Below are 20,402 nucleotides of genomic sequence, written 5' to 3' on the forward strand. Positions count from 1 at the left end.
GCCATATTGTGGAAAAATGTAGAAGTCTGGTAAAAAGTTTTCAGTAATTTCTTAGGTGAGAAGGTTTAGGGGTAAGAGGTTAAAAGCATGAAGTATGGTGGGGGCGCCTTGCAAGGCTAAGTCGGTAAAGCATGCCACCCCTGATCTTGGGGTGGTGAGTTCAAGTCCTATATTGGGAGTGGAGTTCACTTTAAAAAAATAAATAAAAGCATGACCTGTGGAGCCAGACTATTTGGGTTTAATGGCCAGTTCTACCTACTAGCACTCAGTAGCTCTGTAACCCGAAGAATTTACCTCATATCTCTGCCTTAATTTCCTTATCTAAAACAATCGATGTTATAGGAGATTATAAAGATTAAATGAGTTAGAAATCATTTGGACCAGGATCCCACACATGGTAAATTCTACAGCAGTGATTGGTATGTATGTAGGACGAGGGTCTCCACTGTCGGTTTTTGAACAGGGAAATGGTATTGTTGAATTAAAGTGAGAGGCTGTCAACAAGGCAGGACCAGAGGTCCAGCTGCAGCGACTGTTCTTGTCAGGAGGCTGATGGTCACTGACCCAAGGGTGTTACCTGTATCAGAAACGCTAGCGAGCTACTCAGATACAGAGAAACAGCTTGAAAATGGGGGGTGACAAAACTGTAGTTCAAAGATTCCATCCTCTGCCTCAGCAAACAAGCTGTGGACTGGCGGTTTGGAATTATGACCTGTAATTAGAAAACTTTCATCTTTTATAACCGTCAGTTAATGAACAAACTGTAGGTACAGAGGTGGAATTTCAGACCAGCAGAAGAGGAATTTTTTTTTTTTTTTTCCATCCCACTGAAATGACACAATGTAAGAGTCTCCCTCTGGTCCCTGGTCTCGAGATTTGCAGGAATTTCCACCAGAAGTTTCCTGCCATGAAGTTGTCTGTGTTGTGCTAGGTCATCCCGCAGGAGCCCAACTACAGAATGGTGAATATGTAGGAGTCTGGGAAGAAACAGATGCTACATACACTCCAACGGCATAATTTGAAAAGAGTTTTAAGGAAAGGACCATTTTACAGAGTTGGGAGATATAACATAGGTAATGCAGAACCCTGACTTGCAAACTTGGGAAGATCTGAGCCCCCCAGACCTGGGGTCAGGGGTAGCGGGGAGCTCACCAGAACCCAGAGAGGGCTGAGGACAGAAACTGTGGGCTTTGGTACAGGGGACGCCCAACCATTGGGAGAACCAATGGTTTTCCCCTGTGAGAACACATCCTGGACTTTCCTCTTGCCGCGTGCTCCCACCTCTAACAGTGTGCCCATTGGCAGAAACTTTCTGGAAGCCAGAAAGCCCAGGAGTGCACTGATGCAGTCCGTAAAGCTCAGCCTTCCCAAGACACAGAGCAGGTGGAGTCCAGGGAGGCATGGACCTGAAGGGAGAAATCATGGATGTCCTGCTGAAACAAAATCATGGCATCCCCCAGGCAGCCCATTTCACTACTTTCAGAGTCAATGTAATCTTATAAAACAGCATGATTATTATGAATAGTAATAATCGTCATAGTAGAGTCGTGCCTTTTATCTATCGGGCACCCCCTGTCCGGACACTGTACTCAGCTCTTTGCACGCTTTAGTTCACTCAGTCTTCATAATATTCCCATAGTTAGTGTCACTGCTGTTTTACTGATTAGGAAAACTGAGGGGTTAGAGAATTAATTGACCAGCCCCAGGTACCACAGTGCAAAGGAAACACCTGACTCAGAATGTAGTCCCATGCTTTCTGAAGCCAAAGTCCACGCCCTTGTTAGCCCTCGAGTGAACAACTGATCTCTTATTTACACATTCACTTCAAGTGCTTTCTACTCAGTTAGATGAATCTATTTACATATACTTGGAAATAAGACAGGAGTTAAAGAGTCAAAGTTCAATTTAGTCCTTCCCATTTCTGTTCCTTAAAATATTTCCCTTCTCAGAAGTTCTTAGAAGTCTGTTAATGATAAGGTATTTCTCCTTTTAAATTCTTTTTTTCTATGCATTTACAAATTTAATGTACATATGCAGTTATTCTATTTTTACATAAATAAGATCATTTTGTTTATAATTTTCTTGAACTTTAAAAAAAATAACTGATTTTTTTATTGATGTATAATTGACACACAATGCTCCATTAGTTTCAGGTATACAACAGAGTGGTTTAATATCTCTATACATTATGCTTGGGGCACCTGGGTTGCTCAGTGGTTTAAGTGTCTGACTCTTGGTTTTGGCTCAGGTCATATCTCAGGGTTGTGAGATCAAGCCCCATGCTGGGCTCCACACCGGGTATGGAGCCTGCTTAAGATTCTTCCTCTGCCCCTCCCCTCTGCTAAAAAAAAAGAAAAAAAAATGCTAAGCTCACCAGAGGTGTAGCTGCCCTCTGTCACCATATGACACTATTACAAATACCATTGACTATATTCCCTCTGCTGTACATTTCATCCTCGTGATTTATTCATTCCATAACTGGAAGCCTGTACCTCCTACTCACCTTCACTCATTTTGCCAACTTTTTTTTACCCTGACTTTTTTCTCCTACTTTGGACCCCTCCATACCATAGTGACTCGAACTATTTTATGTGATAGCTTAAATACATATAGATATATAATTACGTAGAAAACCCCCTTGTGCTTCTAGGTCATATACAACTGTAAAACCCAAATAAATTAAGGACCAACAAAATAAAGCATTATCAGCATTAATGTAACACAGTTTAATGTAATTGAAATGAAATTATAGATAGTTGTGTTTAACAATAGGATGATGTTTTATTTTTCAGTTATTGACTTGATTTTTTTGATTTTGAGCATGATGGCCCATTTTTTATGTCATCAACATCATCATTATTTTTATTTTCCCTTTTGAACAATAAACACTATATTCTCTTTCGATCCTATGGCCAATCTATGTAATAGAGCATGCCAAAACATACTGAAAATTTTACAAAGGACCATTGAGCAAAAATATTTTCCATGTATCTCTACAATTACGTGTTTTGACAGTAAACTTTTGCAAACCGGTTGGTACAGAAGGAGATACATACAAAAAATGAACTTGCTTCCTGAATGGTACTAGCAATCATACCCTTACATCTGAACTACTGTGTCTGATGTGACCGGATATTCCATCCGTTGTTTAGCTTTTGCATAGAACCCGATGAAGTCATTTGCCCTCCAGTTGAACTTAGTGCCTCGTTTCCATTCAAGGTCTGTCTCAATTCTTTCCTCATTAGCTTGGTCCTTTAGAGGATATTACTGCTCGTTCTCATGATGTCATGTCAAAATGCCAATTTACTAAGTAACTTAAGAAACTAAAGCCTTAGTCCATGAAAATGTCTTTCAATTTTGAGTCTGATTGCAAATATCAAGATTTCTTTATAATTGGCTAAAATAAATCATTTAAATATAATAGCAGCCATGTTGTCATTTGGGTATGAAGATAGGGCAACTCAGATGCATCCAGTTATGCCTATTAACACATAAATGTTAAATGCTGTCCTTTCAGATGATCAGGTGATAGATAATAAGCCAACTATGAACAGCAGTGCAAACATGTAGACACTGGAATTAGTGGCAGTTTGTGGGGATTTAGTGGTCATTCAGATTGACCCAGAATATGCCTGTTATTTTTTCAAGAGTATCAACCATATGAAAATAAAGAATTGAAATAATCCCGAGGTATTTGTAGGTATACTTTTCTCTTTCTAGTTATGTGTAAGTGAACATCCACAGTTTAAGAACCACTGTGCACCATGTTTTATGTTCCTTCTTAGGTGTAAAAGGCAATCAGGATTGGGGGCAAGGAGGAGAGTTGCTAGAGCCAAGAATTTATAGAGTTTCTGTCTGCTGCTGGCAAGGAAGCTGGTGTTAAGAAAGTTGGTGTTAAGATACTGTGATCTGTGTGAGTTTCTGCCTCCCCAGTTCCCAACCCAGAAAGATATTTCTCCCTTCGTCAGATAGGCTTAGACTGAATTCTTCCTGTGATGTCTAGACCCTGAAAGATTAATGTCAACTTTCCAAGTTACCACTGCACCAGTTTGTACTGGGGCTTGAGACCCTGCTTCCTATTCCAAGGTATAGTCATTTGCTGTAAAAAGTAGGAGGGAAATCCATAACTGTGGTTGTATGGTAATGGCCTCATGAATGTATTACCCTGCTGAATTACTCACCCAGGTGGTATAAGTGCCAGAAACATGTTATGTTTCTAGATCTTTTCTTGTGATTCAATATGGGTATATCCCATTGAATGAAAAGTGTCCCCTTAAAATACTACTTTTTCAGCCTAACCAATAGGAAAAATACAAAGGGTTAATCTTTCCTTTTTCTCTCCTCTCCCCTTCCCTCTTTTCTTTCTTTCCCCCTCTCCTCTCCTAGTCCTTCTCTTCTTCCTCCTTCTTTATTTTTCTTTATTATTTGAGACTATCTCCCTTGATTTGGAAGTATAAAATAGATAATAGATCTCACTGGGGCAGAATTACTGCTAGACAAGAATCTCCAAGACTCCCAGAACTATGCTAACCATACTAAGCATCTGCTAAAGAGCATAAATCAATAATATATAAACATACACTGAGCCTTAGAGAATAATTTATCCAATTAATAAATACAGAAGAAATGAGGGAAATCTAAAACTGCCATTGGGCAAATCCCTCATAATCACAGTTGCAGGCAAGATCCTCTAATGGATAAATTCCGTGGGTGAAAGCTAGAGTAGAAACAGGTTATTAGCAAAATCTCAAAGTATCTGTTTAAAGGAAAAACAGTAACTTGCAGTGGAGAAACCCAGCAGATGCCACAGTAACCAAGTGGCCAAGGTCAATGTCACTGCCACTCAGCCGTATCAATATTACATACCTCTTCATATGATGCACCGAGGACACATCACTTTTATCGTAATCTTGTCAAAAAAGGCATAAAGCCCCTGCTTAATCATGAGAAAATACCAGATAGATCCAAATTGAGGAACATTTTACAAAACATCTGTTTAGTTCTCATCAAAAAGTCAAAGTCATGAAAGACAAGGATAGACTGAGGACCTGCCACAGGTTGGAAGAAACTAAGGAGCCAACCACATGGGGTCCTGAATCAATTCCAGAACAACAGAAGGTCATTATAGGGAAAAAGTAAATACATTCAAGTAAGATCTATAGTTCAGTCAATAGTATTGTACCATGATTCATTTCCTGGTTTTGATCACTGTGCTATGGTTGTATAACATATTAACATTAGAAGAAGCTGGGTCAAGGGTATATGGAAATTCTCTGTACTATTTTTGTGACTTTCTGGCAAGTCTAAAATTCTATTATTTATTTATTTATTTATTAAAGATTTATTATCTATTTTAGAGAGAGACAGAGAGAGTGAGAGGAAGAGAGAATGGAGCGAGGGGCAGAGAAAGAGGGAGAGAGAATCTTAAGCAGACTTCACACTGAGAGCTGAGACCAATGTGGCGCTCTTTCTCACAACCCTGAGGTAATGACCCGAGTCAAAACCAAGAGTCAGCAGTGTAGGCCACTGCATCATCCAGGTACTTCTAAAATTATTTGGAAATAAAAAGTTAAAAACAAAAAAGAAAAAGTACTCAGAACAGAGACTCTCTTTTGAGAAGGGTAGAAAAAATTTCAATCTTTAGGACCATCTTTAGAGTGCCAAGCAAGTTGATGGGATAAAGATCTTTGCCAACATTTGTATCTTGTAGTTTGTGTGAGGATGTGTGAGGAATTTACTGATTTTATTTTGTCCTCCCTTTTCCACGTTCTGCCAAAACATCCTGCTTTTCCTTGGTAAGTGTGATTTGAAAATTGTGTTGTATTTGTTATCATTATAAAATTCTGAACACGTATTTTTTCCTGCTGGGAACTCATTTCAAACTTTTAGAGGGAAATAAAATGATTTTGCTTCCCCCCAGTTATCGGTGGTAGTCTGCTTTTATAAAGGGACTACTTCTCATCTTTTTAATGAGTCATAGTTGTTTCCAAATCTGATAAAATTAATCAGCACATGTCTACCTACCACTTGCTGAAAACTCAGGACAGAGCTGTAGTCCTTAGTGAGCTCACATTCTCTTTGGAGAAACAAGTCAACATAGAGAAAGCAGGGCAAACCCCAAAATGAAGCCCTGAATGAGGTTGTGGTGCAGAATTTAAGTGCTATGGAAGGAGATGGGGTTAGGGGGTTGGAATGTTCACAATCACTTTCCTGCATGAGAAATCATGTCAATATGAAAAAATTATTTCAATATCAAAACATCAAGTTGTACACATTAAGCATATACATTATTTATATGTACAAGGTTCTCTCAGGAGAGCTGTTAATAAAAAGAAATTATTTGATCTCAGTCTTGAATTGCAGGCAGAATCCCACAGATGGGGGAATTGGAAAGGATTTCAGATAGGGAGAGAATAAGCCAGCAAGCCAGCACTCAAGTGACCATGAGAAGCACAGCCTGCCTGGGGGAGCCAGTGGATGTTGACCTGATGTTTGATCAGTAGCCAGTCAGTAGCAGGGAAGGAGGGAGACTGAATTATGGAGATTCTTGAAAACCAGGTCAAGAATATTAGATTACAAGCCTGTAGCAGATTATATAGAGTCTTCACATGTTTGGAAACAGGGAGTCTCTTGTAACGATCTAGATGGGACCCGAGGCCTTGCTAGGTTTGCATGTTGATTGTGGGGATGGAGAATGGACATGACACAGAATATATAGGAAACATTCAAGTTTTGATCAATATGAGGGAAATGGAGAGGAGTCGTAGAGAATGTGAGAATTTTAGGCTCAAGAAAGCAGATGCCAGTACTCCTGACAGCAGGAGATTCAGGAGGCAAACGAATTCAGGGGAAAAAGACATCATTTTGGTATAAAGTTTGAGATATTATAAGAGATATGAATGAAAGTGCTTTAGTAATAGTTTTGTAAACTCTTTCACTCATTCATTCATTCATTGAAGAAGCCATCATGTGTTTTGTGCCAGGAATTACGCTAAGTGCCGCATATAGTATCCCAGGGGAGTCTGGTAGAGATAGACATGTATGTTATGATTGTAGAGAGCATGAAAAGGTTCTAGGAGCATCAAGGAAGGGCGAGTTTCTCAAGGTGCTGGGACTATGGGACTACAGGTCAGACAAAATATGGGAGATCCTAAAATGTTGAAGTCCTCTGCAAGAAATAATAAGTGGAAGCCAAGACCGGCTAAGTCCAATTTTAATGGAAACAAAAAGGCCGAAGGTCAAGGTGTGAGTCCTGCTGAGACACAGAGAGAATAGGACAAAATCAAGGGTCAGCGACAGGGAGAAAGTACTGGAAAAGTCGTATGAGAATATGCGGTGGTGTCGCAGACACTGAAAAGAGTCTCAAGGAGTTTGCCAGTTGTTTGGATTGGGAAGCAGCTTTGAGGGGACGGTTTCAGTGGAGCCAAAGTAGCAGAGGTGGGAGAGGAGCTAAAGAGGAAGTGGAAGTGGTAAGCACCTGTGTGAAAAGTAAGACAAAAGAAACCTGAAAAATAGGAAAGTAACCAGACAGGGCACCAAGGGAGAGTGAAGTAAAACCTTCTCCATTCATTTACTCCATTAAAAAAAAAAAAAAATGTGCTGATTCAGTTGCCAGGTGCCATGATGGCCACTTCATGTATATTTTCCCTTTTGTTCCTTACAACTTCTTGAGTGAGAAGCTTCTGTTCAGCAAACATTTATTGAGGGCTACTTGGGGCCCTGTCTTGTTTCAGGTGATAGGGATACAGTAGTAGACAAAAATAGACAGCCCTTGCCCCCATGGCACTTATTGTCTAAGGGGAGAATTGACCTGAAATAAATCATGTCACACATTATGAAAAATTGAAAAAGGAACAAGGCATACTGTTATGGGACTTGTAATCATTCAAACAAAGCTGTGCTCCAGGTCACCTTTGTCCTGTGAACACACATTTTGCTAAACAAATTAATAAAGGGAAGGCCACGACATCTTTATGAAAAATGTTCTAATTTGCAGAGAAGTGTGCAAATGAGCACACTGGGTTTGCTGTAACTCTTAGGTCCACTCTGACTGTGGACTGACGTTAGGTGACTTCAAGTGGAAATTTGTTCTGCTGCCCTCCTGAATCTTTTGATCCATCTAAGGCACCGGATCAAAGCCAAGAATTAGGCCAAGGGTGTTCTCTGAAAGTGGTGGAGCTGGTGTTTAGCATCGAACCTGGGAAGATGGCTCACCTTCACCGAATGCTCCCTCCACCCCAGCTCCCAGGGGCAGCCTGGAATTTAGAACCCCAGACAGACATGTCTTACCAGAAGTGGGAATGATGGAGTTTCTGGGCACTACTTCCACTCCAGGCTCTGGAGTTTCCCACTTGGTCTTTTTTTTTAATAGAGATTTTATTTATTTATTTGACACACACAGAGACAGAGAGGGAGAGAGACCAAGAAAGCACAAACAGGGGGGAGTGGCCGGCAGAGGGAGAAGCAGGCACCCCACTGAACAAGAAACCCGATTTGGGACTCGATCCCAGGACCCTAGGATCATGACCTGAACTGAAGGCAGAAACTTAACCAACCAACTGAGCCCAGGCACCCTCCCACTTGGTCTTGACACCCTATTTCTGTTCTCCTGGTTCCTGCCAATCCAAACAATTGGCGAGGTTATTTATTTATTTTTTGCCCAGATCTTGATCTTCGTTTTTAACTTCTGCCCAATATACTGATATCACCTCTGGTTTTTATTTAGAGATTTATTTATTTATTTGAGAGAGAGAGTAGGAGGAAACAGAGGAAGAGGGGCAGAGAGAGAGGGAATCCCAGGCAGACTCAATGCTGAGCAGAGAGTCCAATGTGGGGTTTGATCTCAGGATCCTAACCTAAGATGACGACCTGAGCCAAAACTAAAGGTCAGACACTTAACCAACTGTGCCACCCCAGCTTCTCACTTCTGAATTACTTTATTGTTTTTTTAAGATTTTATTTATTTATTTGAAAGAGAGTGGGGAGGGGAACCACAGTGTGAAGTGGGGGGCGGTTTATAGAGGGAGAGGAAGAAGCGGACTCCCTGCAGGTCAGGGAGCCCAGTGCAGTACTCAAGGACCCAAGCCAAAGGAAGACAATTTTTTTTTTTTTTTAAAGAGACAGTGATAGAGGGAACACAGCTGAGGTATTGGGACGGGGAGAAGCAGGTCTCCGGATGAGCAGAGAGCCAGATGCAGGGCTCAATTCCAGGCAGACACTTAACCAACTGAGCAACGCAGGAGCCCTGGCTTTACTGTTTTTTTCTAAGTTGGTTTCTGTCTCTGGAAAAGTCAGGATCCCACCATCTTGATAGATTTCACCATTTTTTCTCCTGCCTCTCATCTGGGAGGCAGGTAACTTTAAGTTTCCAAGATACATGACCATCTTCAAATCAGATCAACTTTTAAGTCTAGTTTGAGTGTTTCGTTATGGTAATTAATCCAGAGTCAACCCAGGCTTTGAAGAAGTGAGAAGCAACCATGGTCTCCTTGTCATTTCTTCTCTGAGTTTCTCAATGCTTTCAGGTCTTACAAGTAAATTTGTCTTACAAGGCTTGTATCTGCGTGTCCATCAAGTAAAGTCGCTGTCATGGTCAGGTTGAAAGTTATTCATTATTATAATTAATTTGGAAAAATATGGCTGTTAAATGAAAGAGGCATGATTACCGAACCAGAAACTAATAAAAAACAGGGCTCCAATGAAGTCCCTTTTTATTTTCTTTGATCAGTGGGCTGTCGTCCTGGCCCAACCATCCTTAAAGCAGGGCTCAGCATGTCTAAGTGGAACCAGTCTTTATCTGAAACTCACCAAAATCTAGCATCTTCTCCCTTATATCCTCATGGAGTTACCAGCTCATTACCCTTGATTTATTGGAGAGTCTGAAACTCTTGCCTGTAAGAGGGAACAATTTCCCTCACTCTCTGGTGTCCTGAAATGCTTTCTCCTTTCCTAATCAAGAATTTTATTAAATCTTTCCCTCCCTTTCTAACAATCCAAGAACATCACCTGGAAATGACATTTTAAGCCTTCCATAGGTAAAGCAATTTACCGCAGTTAGGACAGGACTGCACTTTATTCTTGCACATAAATTAATGGGTTTTTTTGAGTTTTGGGGAGGGATGGTCAGCTCTGTTTATGAAATAATGTATTTAAAGGGGGGGGTGGATGACTCAATTGGTTAAGCATCTGACTTTGGCTCAGGTCATGATCCCGGGGTCCTGGGATGGAGCCCTGTGTCCAGGTCCCTGCTCAATGGGGACAGAGCAGAGTCTCCTTTTCTCTCTCCCTCTGCCCTTCCCCCTGCTCATGCTCTCTCTCACTCCCTCTCAATAAATAAATAAAATCTTAAAGAAAAAAAAAAGAATGTATTTTGGGGTCCAAGCAATATTACCCACTGGAACGGGAGAATGTTTATATTGGAGGATAAACTGATTTTAAGGTGGCCAATTCCTATTGATTCTTTAATATGTAACTCGGGCATCATCTCAGGTAGAAAGCCTTTGAATTTTCCCACCCCCACCCAAGACACTGGCTGGGCATACCAGGATGGTATGGTCACCCTCTGTAAAATTCTGTCTAAAAAGTATAGTCTCGGGGGATGGTTGATATGGATGCTCAGAAGGAGATGCCATTTCATCCCATAGTGAAGCACATTTCCTCTGATACAGACCGCCTCCGTTCAAATTCCAGCCCTCTCAGTGATCGTGTAACCTGGAGTGGGTCCCTCACACAATCTGTGCCTCAGTTTTCCCACTCTATAGAATGGGGGTAATAAAAATATCTCCCTGAATGGATTGCTGTGAGGATGAAGTGAATTACCTACGCAAAGTGCTTTGAGTAGTGCCTGATACATCGAACGCTGCGCGTGTGTTACCCTTTATCATCATGGCCTATGGCTGGCCTAGCCGAAGAGACAGTTTGAACTGGAGCTGACAGGTAAGTGTGACTGGGGAAACACAGCTGGATGCCAATATGTATATATGGCTATAAAGATTAGCACTAAAGTGGCGGAAATTGTTGTTTTCATTTCATTTCTACTGGTCCCCATCCATTGTATTGGGTTGGGACAGTAATTCTCGGGGGTTCGGCCAAGTGGAAATTAAGCGTCACTTTCCTGCTGACCTCCTGATAGACATTGATGAGTTGATCATGGATTTCTGTCCAGGGAGCTGATTCAGCCTCAGAATGTTTCTCAACACACCCTCCAGGAAGGCCCTGCCAGTGACTGAAGAACCAAGAATAGCAAAAACATATGTGTCATTCCCAGGTGAGTGCCTCATCTCATAGCAGAGAAACCTGGAACCCTAGAGAAGCCAAGTGACCCACACTCGAAGACAGGCAGCTACCAGAGCAAGAACGAAAACCTGGGTTTTTCTGGTCTCTGGTTAGCATTTATCTTTTCATCATCCACCACTGGTACTCATTTTTCTAGTACATGTTATCACTTGGTTAATTTGATTTCTAATTGAAGTGACTTCTGTCACCAACTACGTTGGTATAGCTTTGGATGGTTTAAAAGTATGTGTGTGCCTGTATTGTCGAAAGTTCATGAATAACAGAAGTGAAACAAGGATCATCTAAGCAGTAATTAGTAAAAGTTTATTACGCATACATTGAAAAAATGGTTCTCAAACTGGGAGCACTTGAACCAAAACATGGAATGAGGCTCAGGGTGCATTTTTTCTTTTTTAAAAGATTTTATTTATTTATTTGACAGAAAGAGAGAGACAGTGAGAGAGGGAACACAAGCAGGGGGAGTGGCAGAGGGAGAAGCAGGCTTCCCACTGAGCAGGAAGCCCGATGCGGGGCTTGATCCCAGGACTCTGGGATCATGACCTGAGCCCAAGGTGGACGCTTAACTGACTGAGCCACCCAGCCATCCCTAAAGGGTGTATTGTTATAAAACAATTTATATAGTAGAAAGGCAGTGACTCTGTATTCTTCACAGTGATTGGTTTATAATATAATTTTCTTAAATGATGGGGAACTGGTTAGTGGTTAACTCATACCAACTTTGGGAAACTGTTCTGCTTATGATTTCCAGAAGCATAAGCAAGAAATGACCTAGTCCAGTTAATCCTGCAACATAAGCTAAATTAAGCTTTGCTTCTATGACTAAACTGGTTTTGTCCGCTCAGGGAATTTTTAAGGCTGGTCTCCGTTTGTTTTAGATTTCTAACAAGCTCTTGTACTATGTATCTCTCATGTCAAGGACAGGTAGTCGCAAGTAATTAAAACAAAAGGAAGCAAGGTGCAATCCCACATCCGCAGGACGCCTGGGTGCCTTCCAACCTTAGGGTGAAACGGGGAAACCTTATGTGCACTGCCGCAGGGCTGATGACACTATCTATCTGGCTTAACCGAATTATGGTGACATGATCTTGGACTCAGGTTGCAAATGAAAAAGCTCCAACGAGCTCATCAGCGGCAGATTGAGTGTACTTAGAGCTTTAAGCCTAGAAGCATAAATTGTGATATTTTACTGCTCTTAAATGATGCATGCTGAAATGATTGAAGACATCATTAGGTGGAGAGGAATCCGGCAGGGAGTGTGATGTTCTTAACTCTTTAGCACTTTAAGCTCTTAAGGGAGTGTTTAAGTACTTTGACAGAAAACCTGTAGGGAAGTGATATTTGTTACGATTAAGACTGTGTCTAGAGAAGCATGGAGGCTTGACCCTGTCATAGACCTGTTTGGGGAAACTAGCAAGCGGGTGAGAGTTCACAGGAGTGTCCAGCTTTAACCTGGATTTTAGTGACTTAATTAGCACTTAGTGAAGCCCAGGTACAGTGGTTCTTAGTCTAGACTGAATATTAGAATCACCTGGGGAGCTTTTGAAACTACCAGGCTGGGATCCCCTTCAGGGATTTTGGTTTAATATTTTGGGTGGGCCCAGGCCCTGTGGTTTTTAAAGCCCCCACATGATTCTAATGTATAACCGCAGATGAGAACCAACGGTGTGGTCTTGAGGAGCAAATCGATCATTAGCCTTTAAAATTCCCCCTTCTTTCTGCAGTGAGCATGCCGGGATTGCGGTGAAGGAAAAATGTAGGGGCGGAAGAGGAGTTACAGGTAGGAGCATCTAAGGGAGGGTCAGTAATTTCTCAAAACCTTCACCTACTCGTTCGGAGTTTATAAGCTCTCTTAGAGATGAATCACTCAATACAAACTCTAGGAACAGGTAATGTGTGGAAGTAGGACTCTATGCTTCCCGACCCGGAATTGTCAAAAGGACTTAATTTATTCATCAATCAGGTCATTGAATGATCTTCTACAAAATTACATGGAGCCAAAAACACAAAAAACACATACATACACAAAACACACGGTCTGTGCTCTCTGGAAGCAACTGGCGCAGGACTCCGGGGGAACCGATGTTGGAGAGACACAGAACATGCCTATCTGGGTAATAGACTTTTCCTTTTTTCCTCTGCTTTGGAGCCGGTTACTCCTGGCTAAGGGAAATACAATTCCGGGCTGGGAGGATGGTAATGCCTTTGCATAACAAGGTGTAAAAGATAAGCTACTTGAGGTTACATGGATACTAGTTAGAGGAGGAAAAGAACCCAACCGCTTCCCTCTTTGTAGATTCTACTTAGAGCCTGTCCTCCTATCCCCAGTCCTTTGTGTTCATCCAGTGATGAAAACCGAGGTTGCTGAGAATGACAGTGAACCCTTCCTGGGGCTGCAAGTAAGAGTAGGCAGGGATTGAGCCCCGAAAAGGCACGGGGGTGGGGTGGGGGAGGGGCTGCAGAGTAGGCGTGGCTACTGAAGCAACCTACTCGCTGAATCCCCCAGGGATGTCTCTCCTGTAAACCCTACCACCCCTTCAACCAGCTAGATTTTCTCAAATGAATCAGACGTAAAGGACTGACTGATGGCTCTTTGGGATTTTGTGTGTTAGTTTGCTTGTTCGTTTTTATTTATAGACTGTCCTACCTTTCTCCCCTAACAATGATGGTTAGTGCGAGGGTTACAGAGGCCATGGAATTTCAGAGAAAGGTCAGGTTCCTATCAGTAACCCGGGAAAGCTTCAGGAAGCTGAGAGGCTGAAAGTCACTAGAATTTCAGAGACTGTAGACTTTTTAATTTGAAGACTCTCTGGAAAGACTCAAGTCCATTCCCTAATTTTCTAAGGAGGTTATCGAACTTTGAAAAATAGTGACATAGTGGGGTTGGGATGGGGTGAGACGGAGTGAAACTTAGAAGCCAGGCCAAAGGGGAAGGAAGACTAGACCCTCTGGAGGACGGAGAGAGGATCAGTTGCCTGATTATTCATAAGATTTTTTTTTTTTTTAACTATGGGCAAAGGTGCACTATTTTAACAAAAGAAACTGAAATATTAATATGAACAAGATGTAAAACATTTGGATATGGTTCATGTTAGGAAAAAAATATATGAGATTAGGGAAATTCTTTGAGGGATGAAGGTGGAAGAGAGGCATTACACTTTATTTGGAGATGTGACTTTCCCACTGTGAACTCAGAAAACAAGGGATAAGCCTCCTTCCATTTTCCTTCTTCCCTCCCCTCCTCCGATCTCTGACTCTTCTTCCTCCTTGTCCCTTTCTCCAGTCTCATTGCCGAGTGGGAGTCCAAGCTGGGTGACGTGGGCTCTCCTTTATTGCTCATCCAGGGAATTTACCCACTGCCGTGTGTGTGTATGTGTGTGTGTGTGTGTGTGCGCGCGTGCTCGCCAGGCAGAGGCTGGGGAGGCTGGGACCTGGGGCACTCTTTCCTCCATTTTGCAGTCTTCCCTCCCCCACAATCAGACATCTGGGTTAAGTGCTCCCTCTGTTAGGAACAAAAAATACAATAATAAAAAGCAGCAATTTGAGTTTTGAATTCCATCTGGAAATGATTAGAAGTGTGAATTTTGTTAATGGAATACGTCATCATTGTTCACAAAAAAGCTACAGAAATAGGCTTTGCCATTATAGTAAAGGCAACTGTAATTTTATTTTGGAACTCCTTCTGCCTCCTGTTTCCTCATAATTTCTAAAAAGAATAACTGAAATTAAAAATTGGTCAGCCGTGCTCTGATAACACTATTAAATCTTCTCAATACTCTTACTTTCACTGTTGTCAGCAGAATAATTCAGTAATGAATCAAAGAGAACTCAAGCCCTGAAGTTTGCTTTCAGAGTGTTTTCAAGCTCTAGAATTGGTCTTGGGATAATTTAATCTCTAGGAACAACCATGCTACTGATATTTGATTAGTCCGTTTTGATAATGCAAAGTACCTAGAGAATAAATTCTGTTTCATGGTGGAAAATGGAGTCCTTTTTTCCAGTCAGAAGTATAAGGACTCTTGATGAGATACAGTGGGAAAAATAGAAAAAATATATGAAGCTGGCTTCCTTCAACCTGAAGGAGCTGATAGTTAATCAGCTCCGGAAATAACTTTACCAAAACTCCAAAACTTTTGGAATTTAAAAGAAAAAGGTTTTGAGTATTTAATGGAATTACTCCTTTGCTCTGATCTATAAGTAAGATGTGTTGACTTTCTAGATCCACAATATATGTCAAATCAGACCATCTGTGTCTCTGCTTCTCTTGCTGCCCCCTTAGTTCAGCCCTCTCCTGCATGGGGTCTCCCCACTCTGACCCCTGCCTCTCCCTCCTACCCTCACACAACAGCTAGTGTCCTTCTCTTATAGGGTGAGATAACCTCCTTCCCACCTCATCTCCCTGCCTGCCATCCTACAGTGAGAGAAGTTTGGATTTATGTCTCACTGGGTCCCCAAAGTGCGCTACCTTCCCTGATTTTCTGTTGCTTCCTCTTTAGCACGTTGCTATTCCTTTCATAAGACCTTACCACAACTCATAAATATTTTGTTTGCTTATTCTTTTCTTGTGTCATCTTGTATACCAGATTGTATGACTCATGAATTTGGGAATGTTCTTGTTTCTGTCTCATTTATCTTTGTTTCCCAGTGGCAAGCTCAATGACTAGAACATAGTAGACTTTTCCTCCAGCTTTTTTTTTTTTTTTTTTTAAATAAACACTTTCAAACAGGGGTGCTGGGTGACTCAGTTGGTTAAGCATTTGCCTTCGGCTCAGGTTGTGATCTCCGGTTCCTGGGATCCGGAGGGATCCCATTGGGATCCATTGGACTCCCTGCTCAGTGGAGAGCCTGCTTCTCCTTTTCCCTCTGTTCCTCTCCTATGCTCATGATCTCTTTCTCTCTCTCTCTGGCTCCCTCTCTATTTTAAATAAACAAAAATCTTGAGAAAAAAAAAAAAAACCAAACAACTTTCAAACATGCAGTAAAGTTAAGAGAATTTTACAACAGACATGTGAATACCTGCCACGTAGTTTCTACTAGGATTTTTTCATCAGATATCTGTCCATCTCTCCATTCCTTTATCAGTACATGGTTGGCTTTTAATATGTTTGCTGAACGAATGAATGAGTGCTACTCTTTTGGTTGGTAGACGGAAGCTGTTCATTCTGAGATTGGCCCAATATAAATACTGAGCTTCCTAATTTCTGTGTGGGTACAGGGTATGGGCAACTATGTGATGTGCTCTAGAATGTGTACCTGCTAAGCTCTGTATTATGCACTGGGCTAGATACTGAGGACTGAGAAATAAGAACAAATTTCCTGCCTTCCAGGGGCACATGCCCTGCTAGAGAGAGAATCTAAATATGGTAATAATGGAAGAGGAAAGAAGTAGAAGATGAGAACTAGTGATTTCTTTCTTTCTTCTTTCTTTTTTTTTTGTACACGCAACTTATTATCAAAGACTGACCAGTGTTATCTTGGTGTTAAAACTGCCTGATTTCTCAGTATTTTGTATTCTTTTGTTGCACAAATAGGTAAAAGCAGTTGTTGACTTGACCAATATCAGGGCAGGAATATTTTATGATTCCAAATTTAGTGAGTGACAAAGGCAAGCCCATTTTATTTTATTAAAGATTTTATTTATTTGATGGAGAGAGAGAGAGAGAGTGAGCACTTGCAGGTAGAGTGGTGGGCAAAGGGAGAGGGAGAAGCAGGCTTCTAGCTGAGCAGGGAGCCTGATGTGGGGCTCGATCCCAGGACTCTGGGATCATGACCTGAGTGGAAGGCAGACGCTTAACTGACTGAGCCACCCAGGCACCCTGCAAGCCCATTTTAACCATGAAACTTTTGACTTTTTTTTTTTTTTAAGTTCCACGATCACCATTGAAATATACAAATGACAGAAGAAAAGAAAAAGCATATTAAAAGTGTTTGTTATCTAGGCTAACGATAGTCACCATAAAGAGCATCTCTGCCTAATAGCAAATTGACAGAGCAGGCATAACAGGTGGGCTTTTCTTCCCTTCTGCGTGCAAATAGGTTTTTTCCTCCCATACTATGTTTGATTACATTTGTTGAACCCTCAGAGAAAATGCTTACCTTCAAAGTGACATCCTAGGACAGTGCTGTGAAATATCCTTTATGAAGGTTTACTGTGTCTCTTCACATTTATTTTAACTCTTATTTTTAGAAGGAGGATTTTAAGAAGGTCAAGGCAGTATCTTTGTAATTGGATTCCAAGAGTACTTAGCAGGGGTCCATGTATATAAGGGTGTTGAATCATTGTGAACTGGGAATGTGTCCAAGTTCATGCTTAACTGCGACTCTTCTGTTAAATATTTAAAAGTGAAAGCAATCTTTCAAAATAGGCATATAGGTCTGGACAGCATAGAAATGGGTGAACACACTACCTGGATAAGCAGCAAATGTAGAAACTGGGACCTGGGCTTCTGTTCCTCTGACCTCAGCTGTCTCCTCGAGCCCTTGCCTCTTTTAATCGATGTGGTGCTGCTTTCTAACTGGCCGTGACCCCATCCCATCATCTTTGATTTGCTCACGTTGTCCTCCCATGAGCTTGCATGTGGCACATATTTCTGGGACCTGAGTGGCCCCGCCCTGGATTTGCTTCCTTGCTTTGCCTTTAGGAGCTAAAAGACCTTGAACAAGAAATGCCTCTTTCTAAGTTCCACATACCTGTAACTGGGAGACCGTAATATTTACTTCAACATGGAAAATGGGTTCACTATGGAGAAAACCCTTGATAAAAGTTTGTTTTATCCTGCTGTTTTAAGATCAGTTGTCCCAATGGACTAGTAAGAAAAGATAAATTTGGGGACAAATGTGGATGAAAGCACCTAGATAGTGCAATATGAGGAAAAAGCAAATCTGGAGGTGAATATTTTATTTACAAAATTAAACCTAACTTTATTTTGCAAAAATCAACAAGTCCAGGTTCAGATCTGGTTTATCTTTAAAACATGTGTTTTTGGTTTTGCTTCATTTTGTTTTTAACAAACATGCACGTTAATCAGGCATGCCAAAAATCTTTCTCTCTAGCCATCCTTGGAAATGTTTTTTCCATAACACAAACATGGGTGTAAATATTGTCCAAAAACTATTTACATTTTTACCCTCAGAATTACGAACTTTAATATTTATTGAAAGGAAAGACAAACTGTAAGGTCTGGTCTTTGGCATTCACATTTGATTCAGCAGTACAATTAAAAACTTGTATTTGTTTTTAAGATAAACACTTTGAAGGAAATTTAATAAATCTTGTTTTTGCTGTGCAAAGGAGCCACTATATCAAAGCATTTAACTGGAGCTGTCGAGTTCCTGCTGGTAGAATATTACTTCCAGCCTATTTATTAGCTTTTCTTCCTGTAGTCCAATACGTACTCCCCCCACCACCTCCACTGAGTGAAATCACAGAAAGAAAGCAGTTTCTTTTCTCTTCCCCCCTCCCTCCCCAGCATCATGCAAGGCAAATTTCAGCCTCACAAGTCACAATATCTGAATTTACTTTGATTATATTTTGTTCCTTACACTTAATATTTTTTGTATTATAATACTTACTGGGTTATCTAAAATCAACATTGTTGATTTTAAACTCTTATAAAGCCAGACTTTTAGAGGCATTTGAAATAATTCATGAACCATGTCTGAAAAGAGATAATTGCCTCCAGCCTATTCTTTTGCACTTGAAGTAAAAGAATTTTAGGTATCAGCAACTTATTAGAAAATAAGACTTTAGGGGGCCCATATAATTTATTCATGTCTTTTTATATGTTGTAAACAAGGATAGGATACTTTTGACAGGAGCTTATGAACAAATTTTTTTTAAAAATATACCCTTTAGTACAGAATAAGTATCAAGGGAGCATTTTAGATGATTCTGGTAGGTTTCTTATGAGCCTACTTTTCAGAAAAATTTTCTATGAAATTTCCTGATTAAAAAAAAATCTAAAGTTGTAGATTTCAGTTGAGAGAATATGATTGGCATGTGAGGTAAGATGTTTGTGTTATATGGTTGATGCACAATGTAGAGTGTATGAAAGAACCTAAAAGACATCTATCCCACATTTCAGGCAAGATATAAGAGTGCATAGAGAACAGAGCTTTTCAGAGCAGACAGTGAAAGAAGACATAGTATTCACATAAATCGGTACGTTGTAAGCAAAATGTACATAGGCGATGCCAAGTCACAGAACGTAAACAAGATCAATTAGAAATTGTACTGTGATAGCCACACATTTTGGAAAAAAATTCCCAAGCCAGACGAATGTGGATTGGGATGAAAACATAGGCGGTGTACACCACCATAGCAACAATGGTTAGTAAGATGGTATTGAACATGGATTGCTCCCAGGGCTCCAGGACAGCACAGCAGCTAATGATTTGGTATTGATAGTAGAGCCAGGAGAAGTAGTCCTTCACACGCTTGAAATCCATGGTTGGCTCCTTCAAGCTGCGGAAAGTCTGTCCTGTTAACAGATCAGAAGAAAAATAAAATGAGGAACCAAACGCAAACTCTCCTTAGAGTTTCATGATCTCAGCAGGTTAAAACCTTTCAAAGAACGTCAATGACCACTGAATGGATAGTCTATATGAATATTATATGGAAATAATTCACAGTATATTAATCATAGGAACTCATAATATTGCCACTATGAATAATAATTACTATAGGATTAATGGGAGCAATATTATTAATAATAGTAATATTTATCTAAAAATGATAATTGCCGGTGGATAGTCTAGTGAAAATACCTAAAAATCAAGGCTAACCACGTTTTCTTTAGCTAAGTATGTAAAGAGTGAGAAGTGTGAATATTCTGTTTCCTACAACATGTATTCTGGAAGAAGATTTAATGAACAGTGTGCAGAAAAGAGTTAATAGAGCAAGCCTGAGGATGCTATATTTGTAAGGGTCTGCTTGCAAGTTTTTGGCCCTCGGCTGGCATCCAGGAACTTGGCTTTTGGAATGTTCTCTCTACTCCCTAATGGATAAGGATGATTCACTATGCCTAAACTGTGCAAACACCATAATTTTGGGGAATACATGATTTATTTTGGAAGACTGAAATTTTGGTGATCGTTAGGCAGAGGGTATC

General features: G+C 40.7%; 1 protein-coding gene across 1 annotated transcript in view; it reads right to left on the minus strand.

Moving 5' to 3' along the window:
- Positions 1–18,412: 18,412 nt before the first annotated feature.
- LOC122908663 (serine palmitoyltransferase small subunit B) overlaps positions 18,413–20,402 on the minus strand; it is a 32,267-nt gene continuing 30,277 nt past the window's right edge. Inside the window, exon 3 of the mRNA XM_044251720.1 lies at positions 18,413–19,772. Coding sequence (XP_044107655.1) covers positions 19,510–19,740 — 231 coding nt within the window. The 5' untranslated portion in view covers positions 19,741–19,772 and the 3' untranslated portion in view covers positions 18,413–19,509. The remainder of the gene's footprint in view (positions 19,773–20,402) is intronic.

This window comes from Neovison vison, chromosome 6 (genome assembly GCF_020171115.1).
Source record: "Neovison vison isolate M4711 chromosome 6, ASM_NN_V1, whole genome shotgun sequence".
Classification (NCBI taxonomy): domain Eukaryota; kingdom Metazoa; phylum Chordata; class Mammalia; order Carnivora; family Mustelidae; genus Neogale; species Neogale vison.